This window comes from Mustela erminea, chromosome 3 (assembly GCF_009829155.1).
Source record: "Mustela erminea isolate mMusErm1 chromosome 3, mMusErm1.Pri, whole genome shotgun sequence".
NCBI lineage: Eukaryota > Metazoa > Chordata > Mammalia > Carnivora > Mustelidae > Mustela > Mustela erminea.
The window spans coordinates 76,177,738-76,189,787 of record NC_045616.1 but is presented as its reverse complement, the minus strand read 5'-3'; the positions used below and the strand labels follow the sequence as shown (position 1 = coordinate 76,189,787).

The window sequence follows — 12,050 nt, the reverse complement described above, 5'->3', positions numbered from 1 at the left end:
TACTATTTGTACTTGAGGTTTCTAAGGGGTATTCTCAATGGAAATGTTAACTGGAACAATAAATATAAAATAATCAAAAGTGATTAAGATATATGATGATGTCATTCCCTGTAAAGGATAGTTGAATTACAGACACTGAATAATCTTCCTAGCATTATCAGGAACTAGGTGAGATAAGAAAATAGAAGTTTACATGTGGCCACGTGTGGAGTCAAATGAAGAGAAGGCATAATCCTTTATGTATAGAAGGTATGTGTACTATCAGATTAAAGACTAACATGGCAATTATTTATTCTATTCACCTTGCTTCTCAGAGAAACTTGATCTTCCTGGCAGAAAGTATGCTTTCCAGGAACATATAATCTTATTGATCCAATGTAAATACCCAGGGGGAATGAGAAAGCTGAACATGTCAAGACACTATTTTTTAAAAATTTATAGAGTTGTATCAAGGCCTGATTAAATTTGTCATTCTTATGAATCCAATCAGATAAAGAAACTCTTGAATAGGTATAGGGAAAAAATGAGATCACCCTTGTAAGTTTGCTTTGGAAAGAAAATACCACTTAAATATGAAATAGAGACTTTTCATAAAATGCATGGAATATTTAATCTTTAGTAGAGGGTCTAAGAGAAATAATCTATACACTGGTATCCAAGAATCAATTTATTAAAAGTTTAGAAAATAGATGACATCACTTGTCTATGACTTTCCCAAAATTAATCCCTTTACTTGAGCTCATGATGTCTATTCTTGTCAGCAGCTACAGTGCCTTATTTAATGTCCCCTCCTTGCCTTAGTTCATGTGTCCTGAATTCAAAGAAAAATTTCCTTGAACTTAATTCTCCCTGAAGCAGCATTAGTCCTCTCTCTCCCTTTAACTTGTCAACTTTGAAAAAGAAGCTTGCATCTGCTGATATCTCTGCTTTGAATTCACCCCTCAACCCAGTGGGCTTCTAGTTCTATTATCTTCACTTGGCTGTCAACCCAAACCTAGCAATTACATAAGATAACTGGTTCTTCTAATCTCTCCTCATCCTCTGGACAGTCATTTTTGCTCTCTGTTCTTGTCCTTTAACTGTAGTCTCACTTTCCATAGAGCTCTATCCTCATCAGGTAAAACCCAAATTCATTATCCATTATCTGCCATCATGTTGTCCACTCTCTATCCTGTGTTCCTCATGTCAATGTCACCACTCACTTACATGTTCAGGGTGAAAACTTCAGCATTCTTTTTGATTCTCCTACCCCTTGGCTCTCTGCCCCCCCCCCCAAGCACACACCATTTTCTAAGCCTCCTGCCACCAGACCAACTTCATCCCACCTCCATTTCCTTCACCTGAGCCTGTATTATGTTTAGCCAAATTTTTTTTCTACAGATTTCCAAATTATCTACTTGCCTATAGATCCTTCACTCTCGATAATCATTTAACAACAGGATAATCAGAAGCAACAAAAATAAGAATATGAGCATGACAAATCCCTGCTAAAAACCTCTGAGACTCTTGGGTCCCATAGACTGTATTCAAATCTTCTTTCTATCCTGCCACATTTCACTATTGACATCAACCAGACTGTTACTATTTAAGTGAGCCATGATTTTCCAGGCCTCACATTATGCAATTGTTGCCCCTCTTAGTTGCCTTTCCCTGCCTGGCAAACCGTCCTTCTCCTCTCTCCGCTCCCATAATTTTGAGTGTGCCTCATGGACGGTGCTCACCATTTTTTATTATAATGGTCTAAAAGGTCAGCCCTTCTACTATCTGCAGATTGGAAGCTTTGAATATAACATATTTGCTCACTAAGTTTACATTTTGTGTGAATGAGTAAATGAGTATCTCAAATTTAAAAGGTGAGAATACGGGACAAAAATAACATAGGACAGGGCCATTGGGAAAAGGGCCATTGTTTTGGGGTGAAGAAGAATGGACACCATTGCCCACATTATACACTGAGTTAATGATGGATATAGACTAATAATGAGAATAAAAGTTGACTAGAAAATATAAATTCCCAGAAAGTATTTAAGTGCTACTAATCTGGAGCTCAACTCAGGTTGTAGCACCAGAGATACTGAACAGTATGTCATCTGGTGAAAGCTGATAGTTGAACCCATATAGAGAATAGTTTTCCAAAGCACAGACTAGAGGTAAGGGACTATACTTTGGGAAAATATGTTGCAGGGTAACAAAAGTTGCTGGAGAACGGGAGGTTTGTGAGCAGGAAGGAAGAGAGACTACACAGCGATGAAGGGCAGGAAATGAGATGTACCTTGTATTTCCTCTAATGAAAAGCACCATTACTTCTACCCAATGGGTGACTGAGAAATATTACTTAAATTAATGGATCTTCTGAGGCAAATAGGAATGGAAAATAGATTTCAGAATATCAAGGCAATACAACATGGTAAGGAACCAGAGACAACAGATGTAGATTTGTGGGATAGAGGCAGGAGGATGGGGAGACCCAGAACTGACTGAAGAAGTTTCATTGTCAAAAAGGCAGAGAAAAGCAAAAGTAGACTGAACATTTTGGGAAAGGTGGTCTAGATCTGTGCTTCATGAAAGGAAGGTGGTGAGACAACTGTACCTGTAGCTCACAGGGACACACATTAGGGCTTACATGTTGTCTTTCCCAGAATGACTAGAACTGAGACCTGTCATTCCATCAGATGACTAGTTAACTGAGATGAAGAACCCCATCTTGTAGTTTTCTTGTATCTCCTGCAGGGCCTCAAACAGAGATAGCTACAAAATTGGAGTTTAGTAACTCAGTATTTGAATGAAAATGCCTGCAGTTTAGTTGTTCATTCCTGAAAAAAATATACTATCATCATCTTAGTACTATTAATAAAATGACAACCAGAACCACAGCTTGCGAGAAATGGGTAAAATACAATTTCATTTCTAGAGCCTCATTTATACCTATCAGGCATATGTTGATCATCTGTTGGCAAACCAAGAATAACACTGGACCCTCAGGGACCCCAGACCATCTAATTCCTATATGATGAATTGCAACTTGTACTGAGTTTTTGAGATGGTGTCATGAAAGATGGTGTTATTGAACAAACGTCCAGATGCAAGAGGAGGAAAGTGGAGACAGAGACTATACAGGGGCAGAGTTACAAATAATAGCACAGCTACTGAGTAAGAGTATGTTCCTATTTAGGAGCCTCCAGAAATCAGAAAACTAATGAACACTACAGTAAACACAAAAATGGAGTGTTCTGAGAAAATGAGTTAACAATGCATTGTATAGGATCTGCAAACTTGCTTATCAGTTTTAATTATTCTCCAAGCTGTGCCATGTCTTAAATGACATTCAAATCTGCCCAATGTTTCCATGCTTGCCTTTAGTGATTAATATTCCAAAATTGGTTAAATTTTAGCAAAACCCTCCCAGTATCTCTCAAGTGATATGGCAAACCAGTGCAAACATCTATACCGTACATCACTGAGATATATTCAAGCTGCTATTCAGTCTACTATCATACAGTTTTCAAACTGAGTTTGAAGCATTTTGAAATATCAGAAAATGTTCATGTAGCTAGGTAGCTACAATTCAGGTCTGAATATAAGCTAATATTGTAAGTATAAATGTTTCCTTTAAAAATTTAATTCTCACTTTTCTCAGATAATGTATTCTCTGGGAAAATAAATGTTTCTTTTCAAGAGGGACAAGGTACTCAAGTTAAATATACCATCTATCTTCAGCTTATGTAATTTTACTCACTGTTCTTTCAAACATAGAGAATGATGCGGTTAAAAAAATATCATTGGTTTTATTATGTCACCAACTGACCAGATAAATGTACCTGATTTTCTATAGAAGTTCCGTCTTCCTTTTGCTCATCATTATACTTACATATCACTGGCAATGGAGGAGTTCCGGGACATAGACTTTGGAGACAGGTCATAATCGCTGTCAGATCGATACAGAAAAGACTCGCGACGCTGACTGTGGACAAAGTTTGCTTGGAGAATTAGCCCGGATCCTGGGCTGGTCATGGGATCCAAGGGACTCCGTCCCGCAGATGTGCCATTGTCCACATCAAAACTGTGAAAAGAAGGAGAAGGAATAACATTGCTATGAATGCTTGCTTGCAGATACTATAGTAAAGGGAGATTTCAGTTCAGGAAGTCAAAGTGGGAACATCGACAGCTGATAGCCACTATTAAGAAATGATAATATTAAAATGCACAAAAGTCAAAAAAAAAAAAAAAAAGAAGACACATGACTTCATATTCTTGTCTTCCTTCAGTTTAGGGTATTTTTGTTTATCAAGGTACTTTTGTTTATATTGTGTCTCTCTAAACTTGAGTTTAAAAGGAACCATTGTGCAAAGAATAGTTCTACTACATTCTACTAAGAATAGTTCTACTAAATTTCTTTTAGGAAAAGAACAAATACATAGTAATCCTGTAATGATTTGGGTTCAATTCATCAAGTTGCCATTATACGCCTAACATCATCACTTCCCGAAACCTGGGCTCTCTCCCCTTCCCACCTACACCCATCCAAACATGAATTTATGCTGGATTCATTTCCCTCCATCCCCAAATCCAATATATTAAGTTCAGGGTTTCATCAACTCCTACCTACATTATTATAGAGCCTTTAAGTTAGTCTCTTGAATCCATCTTCCAGTGTGTACCTCGTGGAGAGTATTCCTAAAGTTTAAATCTTACCATGATCTTTTTCAGCTCAAAACCCTTCAGTAGTTCACTATTGTGCTCAGGATAAAGTCCGAATTTCTTGGGTAGACTGACAGAGTCTGAACTTTCCATTTTCAGCTATAACAACCATATTCCCAACCTCAGCTTGCAACCTTTTTCCATCAGCCACTTTATGTTTCACTTAATGAACCACCACCTCCTTGTCTCAATCAGGCCATCAGTACCTAACAATGTCCTCATTATTGCTCATCCTTGAAGACTCTACCTGAAATGCTGCCCTGATGCCCCACACCTTTATGAGATGCCTTTCTCTGTGCTCCCAAGACAACTTCCCTCTCCTCGCATTTTCAACAAACTGAAAATGTGTACCACTTGGTCTCTATTCTTAGACTGTGAGTTCTCTGAGAATGGAGACTCTGGGTGTTCTTAGCACTTCACATGGCAACTCAGAAATCTTTACTAAGCAGTTCGCGTAGGTGACTAAATAACTAGAAGACATTGTGCTGGGCAATACAGACTTTAGAAGTGGGAAAAGACAAACTCACAAATGCACAGTTCTTAATGTCATAGTCCTTATAATTGAGATAAACTTTCTACAAAGAGCTTTTCTAGTCATATATCAACCAGTATTAATGTCAAGTCTCATGTGTTTTTATGAGAGGACTATAAAAGCTCAGATAGCCCATTAAGTATGTGGTTTAAAAATTTGTTGAACAAATAAATAAATGATTTCAAGTTTAGTTGTTATCAATGTTTTTCCCATTACAGACTTTATGTAAACTATTAACTAATTTAAAAACATTCTTTTATTTTCTCCATTGGAGTTATTAATAAATAGTATTATGACTCCAAGATTGGAGGCCAATGTAGAAGCGAAGGGTTTGATGTTTCATAAATCACCTGTGAGTCTATACTAAATAAGAAACACTGACTCCAAATTAATCCATCTAGTTAAAAAAAAAAAAAGGAAAAGAAAAATTCATATTCTAACTCCAAATTAATCCATCTAATAAAAAAAAAGAAAGAAAAACTCATATTCTAACTTGGCCATTCATAAACAAATTTTCCAATTTAAATTTTTTGAAGGATTGCACCACTTTATAGATGTATTTATTTGGTCACCAAAGACAATGAGAAGTTTTTGAGTTGAATAGACTTGTTCCTAGAAAAGTTAACTGGGGACACCTGAGTGGCTCAGTCAGTTAAGGGTCTTCCTTGGGTAGGGTCCTGGGATCAAGTGCCACACTCAGCAGGGAGCCTGCTTCTGCTTCTCCCTTCTCTTCCCTGCTTGTGCCTTCTCTCACTATCTCTGTTTCTCTCTCTCTCTCTCTCAAACAAAAAAAAATAAATAAAATGTTAAAAAAAAAAAGTTAATTGGCTAAAGTTACTGAGCTAACGAGATTTAGTCATCTACTGTTCCTGAAGCTCTTCCAGCTCTAATGAATAATTAGTAAACCATAAATGTATGGTAGCAACTGTGACATGCAAGCAGGGAACATCTGTTTCCCTGGACAAGGAATTTCATGCATGTGGGACTTTGGGCATTCTTGAGGAAGGCCAGAGGGAGGAAAGGATCTCCGATCACAAGAGATTTATTCAGGACCTCAGGCAAGCTCTTCTTGGATATGCTTAACTAAATAAGCACTTATTAAGCATCTCTAATGAGCACACTGAGATAAAAAAATAAAGGTGATAAGATTAATCCAAGCTGGGTTTAATCCAGACTTCTAAGAATTTAATATAATATTTCATATAATATTAGTTTTCATATAATAGTAGTTTCATATAATATATATGAATATATAATAGTAGTATTATATAATAATATAATTTTCATATAATAGTAGTATTTTTTTAAGATTTTATTTATTTGACACAGAGAGAGAGATCACAAGTAGGCAGAGAGGCAGACAGAGAGATGGGGAAGCAAGCTCCCCTCCGAGCAGAGAGCCCGATGTGGGGTTGATCCCAGTACCCTGAGATGATGACCCGAGCCGAAGGCAGAGGCTTTAACCCGCTGAGCCACCCAGGCGCCCCTAAGAGTATTTTAAGAGGGCTTTTGAAAGCATTTAGTATTCAACTGAAAGACACTAAAGTCCTTTAAATAGGAAGAGAAAAAGGGGAGATTTCTTCTCTGGGGACACAGTCATTGCAGCTTTTCAGTATGCGAAGGACCTAATGTGAACGCAAAAGAACGTTTATGTCTATTTCCCTTCAGATACTTTTACTGTTTTAAAGGTAAAATATATTTCACTGCTCTCCATAAGTAGAAATATAAGAGATACAGGAGTGACTCCTGGTTTAGTTTTTCTCAGTTCAACTGAATAATACCAATACCATCTCCCAAATCAGTAAATTCTTTTACTATTACAATTTTTCCAATTAAGTTAAGCAACTTCTCAAACTTTTCATTGTAAGTTTTGGGAAAAAATAGTGCTAAGTACCTTAAAATATTTAATAGTCTTTATAATAGTGCTACTTATTAAAACCAAAAATTTATTAATAAGTCAATAAAATGCTTGGTATGGGATATTATAGGGGCTTTGTTCTTTTTCTATGTAAGATGTAATATAATATTTTGTCCACTAGATGGAGACTACCACCTTAAGGAACATCTACTGAAAATAAAGGCCAAAACTATTTTTTATACTCATGAAAACAACCCCATAACGATTATACCCAAAATAAAACCTCACAATCTGTAGGAAGTGATTACCAAAGGTTGGTACAATTATATTAACTAGTAAGTATTAGTATTAGCTTTACAGATTGACAATGATAAAAAAAGAAATGGTCCCTGGTGTTTTATCATTTATTTTTATTTAAAACAAAACAAAAACAAAAAAACTTGAGATCCTCTTTTGTTAAAAAATTAGAACTAAGGAGCTTCCTTGAGGAAGTCAGGTTTGGGACAAATCAAGGCAGTACTGCTTCTCTCAGTGAATAGTAAATTAACTGGGAGTTAATTTAGGCTGAAAATATAGGTGGGTTCACATAAAATACTTATTTTTCAAACACAACTTTATAAACAGTCCATGTCAAGTCGTTATTAATAAAACAAGAAGGCAGTGAAGTTTAACCCTAACCTTAGATACTTGAACCAAAGAGACCAACCCTGAACTTCCTAAGTACACTCTTTGGCAAACATTTTCATGTAACGAATCTTCTCGTGACTCACGGCCAAAGAGATAGAGTCTAAGTAAAAGATTAGCAGAAGCTTGGGAAAGTAATGGAAGAATTGGGGAGAATAATAATGATGATGGTGGTAACAGTAATCATAATGATAATAATGACAGTAAAACTTTTGGAACACTTTCCATGAGCCAGATCTTGTGCTCTGTGCCTTACATACATTACCTCATTGAATCCCCACAATAACCCTCTGAAATAGGCTTTATATTTTCCACTTGACAAGTGAATAATCTAAATCACAGAGTAGTGGTTCCATGTTAAGCAATGTGTTCAAGGCTACACAGTTTGCAGGTAGGTTTTAAACTCAAGCTGTCTTGATTCCAGAGTCTGGGAGAATGATCACTGTGTCTGTCTCTACTGCAAAGCCACCTACTAACCATTAGAAAAGTACAAGAGTATCTTTTAGCTTCCTCCCCTCGATGGAACTTCAAATGTTAACTATTTGAAAGGATCATTCATGTATAAGTATCATTAACTTACAGATCTTACATGTCAAGCCTAATTCTGAGACTCTGCCTTTATGGGTCCCCACATTTTGGAATTTGCCACCTTTCCTCTTTTTCCAGTTATGAAGACAACAGTAAGGTGTAAAAGAATGTCTGCTTTAACCCATCTGATGGACTTCTTTATAGAGCTCAAGAGTTCATTTGGAATAAGGGCAGTTGGTGGGTCTGCGGAAGGTCTTAGCAAATGGAACTAATCGAGATGCTCTATTATTCTACATGTTTGCTGTCCTTCATGCAGTTCAAGGATGCATATATTCCCTAATGGAGCTGGCTTTCACCCAGAAGGCATCTGTGGAGAAACACCGATGCAGTTGTGGATGGCGCCCCGTGAAGGAGCAGGAAAAGTGATGATCAGGTGGCCTCCCACTATCGAACTGTTAAGGGCCATGTGTACTAGCACTACTCAGACCACTTCCTCCATAGGCCCATCCTTTTTTGTGGTCCTCATTCCACACAGAAACCAAACAGATAACAGACAAACCAACTAATCAACCCAACTGTTCCCTATCTCTCCACACTGTCCCCTGTGGGTTGAATGACTTATCCTGACCCACCTTCCCTTCAGTTTCCTCCACTGCTACCACAGATCAGGGTCTCCTGATCTTGCAATTATTTGCCTGGAGTCATTTCCCATCTTTTGTCCCGATGTTCAATCCTGCTTCTGGTTGAGACATTCTGCCTCTCTTCTTGGCCATGATTTGGGCTTTCCTCTGAGCCATGGTCCTGTTATTGTGCTGGGTAAGCAGCTCACCTCATGTAGCCTGACCCTCAGGACCTTGCATCTCTAGGCTGGAGCCTGAAGGAGGTTGAGAAACATGAAGACTCCAGGGGAGAAACTGCTGGAAGCCCCTATCAACAGATGTCCCATTATCAAAGCATCTGTGAAGATCTCCCACGGGAAGAACCCAGAGAGAACTAGCAGCTGCTGAAAGCTGTATGCTAGTGGGAACCCTGGAAGTCCCTTCATTAATGCCGGGAGCATCTGAGAGCTGCCTCTGTCACTGTGTATTAAGAACACTGGTGTGTTGATGATAAAGATCTTCCTGCTCCCTGCTGGGGGTAAGGAGAGACCCAAAATGTTCCTGTTAAAACATTCACTTGGGAGAGAGAAAAGGTGGGTTAAATTTCAAATCCTGGTTCTGCCACTTTCTGGTTGCATGCTCTTGGTCAAGTTACTGTACCTCTCTAAGCCCTCAGTTCTGATAAGAGTAATTCCAGTGCCCAGCTCCAGGGCGGTGAAAGAGATTAGAAGAGAAAATGTTTGGAAAGCATAGCACATTGCCTGGTGGCAGGACCTTCCCAGTATTTAGCAGCTCTTGTCATTTTTATTGTTATTGCCCTTTATCGTTGAGGGGGACTTTCCTTCTAGGTCATTCTCTGTGCCTGAACACACTGCTTTGGGAAGAACCTAAAGGAAGAGACAAGAGAAGAAGGGAACCGGGAGAGTGGGGCAGCCAAACCACCTGAATCAAACACGAGGAAGCAGTGAGGTGAGAAACTCGGCAGCCAGATCCCTTCTCCAGCTTTAGCTGCTGTTGTCTCCACCCAACTCCATGATTCCAGTGTGATAACATCTGGGGAGAGGGTGGAGACAGCTGATTTTTGTCAAGATATTCCACACTGAGGAGAAAGCACCATTTCCTGCTAGGAACTGTGGAGGGCATGAGGTTCCAACAACCTGGGTGGGGTTCCAGCCGAATATAATGAGACTATAATGAGCAGAAACAGTCCTTCAGACCTCAGGCCTCCAGCCACTGGGTATACTTGGGGGACCTCGAATCACAAAGACATTACTGTTTTCTTCCTATGCCAGACTCTCCCATGTATACTGCAGCCCATGCTGTTGGCTCTACACTGGAATCCAATCCACTTGCAGGGGGCAGGGGGAGGGTGGGGAGGGAGGCCGCCGGGGTTGGTTCATCTTCAAGCTCAATGTCACTGTAACCGGAGCTGGATAAGCAGTTTAAAATATTTTTTCTCTTTATGATAAATATTTTATCCATTATTATCAATACCCAAAGACTATGAAACCTGTTTCCAATTAATGCCAGAGGTATTTCCCATTTGAGCTCTCCCTACAGGTCAAAGAGCTTCTTTGGAGTAAAGAAATCCCCCTTCTGAAAATTCCCCATTTTAATATTTACTTAGCTCAGATTATCTATGGAAATGAGTCTGTAGCAAAAAGCTCTCTTTTCCAATCAATCAAAGACCACATCTCAAATTTAAATAGGACACCCCAGCAGGACATAGTATTTGGCCACTGTGGTGGATTATACAGTTAAAGGATGGTATGCATTGCTAGTTTGCCTCACACTTATATTTGCGCGAAGGATTAGCATTTAAGAAAGGGACATTTCACCCTTTGTTTTCACAGATCATTTTTTATAAACAAAAGCTTGGTGCAAAGGTGAAAGGTGTATGGTTATTTCTGAGTAAAAATATCAAGTGATCTCTGGAAATACACATCATTTGTTTATGACTTGTCAATGACACCCCCAAGTGACACAGGACAATAAAAAAGATTCCAGATGAAAATGACAGCATACAGTTAATGTTTGGACTGGAAGCCGGAAGGGACAAGCTGGATTTGGACAGTAGATTTTTGCTGAAAGAGATGGCAAAAGGCCAAGTTTTCTGGAAAATGTTTATTGCTTCTAACATTTTTTAAAAATCCAAACCGGTTTACTTGAGGTTTATAGGAGATTTTTCAATGATCATTTTAAAGGAATCTATTCTTAAATGAGTTTCTGCTTAGCCAAGGATCTCGAACAGGTCCTCACGTGGAAGCAGGGGCTTCCCTGTGAGTCAGAGGCAAAACTTGCAGGTGTGGGCTGAGCCCTCTGTTGGCAGCAATTCTCTACAAATAACAAACAGTCCAAGTCATAAATACAGATTTAACCTGATAGACAGCTGATAACGGGGCACGTCCACTTTCATTGTTGTCAGTGGCCCTGAATTTATATTTAAAAAGTTATTCAGGCTTCTCTGTGATTATGAGTAAAACAAGTAGGCGTGCACATGTTTCCCCTGCCACCCGTTTTCATTTGCTGATCTCACACGGAGAGTATGGAGGGGACCGGGAAAGCAGAGAAGACCTGAGCATCAGAGGCAGTCCTGCCAAGTTTTGCTCGGTTTTACTTTCCTTGCATTGCCCGTAATGGGTCACTGTCAACCTGCAGCTCTCTGAGACCACTTCTAAGCTGTGATTTTTCCAAAATGCACTTTTCCTCAAACTCGGCTTTGGCAAGCGCAAGCCCAAAGACGAACAGTGTCATGTTAACCAGGTGGAAGTGAGGGGGTTTCTGTATTTATTTTTCTGTGATTCAGAGCAACCAAGACCGCTTTGATAAGCCCACAGCGCAACACTATTTTTTAATAGCGTGCCCTTTACTTCTGCCACACATGCACTTATTCTCTGTGCAGCAGACAGAGGGATACTGCTAACATATCCTCAGATCCTTGCAACCGAGCTTGCCATTCTCTAGCAGCTTCCTATTTTATTAATAGTAACTACTATGTCCTCACAGTGGCTCATGGCATTCTAGGAGAGATCTGGCTCCCTGAGGCCTCTCTAATCTTATCCTGTATCTCGTTCCCCTTGCTCCCTCTGCCTCAATCTCTTAGCTGCCTGACAGTTCTTTGAACACATTTGAGCAGCCCGTCCTCAGGGCC

The 12,050-nt window shown here is 39.1% G+C and overlaps 1 protein-coding gene across 9 annotated transcripts in view; it reads right to left on the bottom strand.

Annotated features, from left to right (window-relative positions):
• PDE4D (phosphodiesterase 4D) overlaps window positions 1-12,050 on the bottom strand; it is a 1,483,850-nt gene that overhangs the window by 225,348 nt on the left and 1,246,452 nt on the right. For all 9 annotated transcript variants that reach the window (XM_032334877.1, XM_032334875.1, XM_032334876.1 and 6 more), the window contains one exon: window positions 3,869-4,060. In XM_032334877.1, the coding sequence (XP_032190768.1) occupies window positions 3,869-4,060 (192 nt within the window). The remainder of the gene's footprint in view (window positions 1-3,868; window positions 4,061-12,050) is intronic.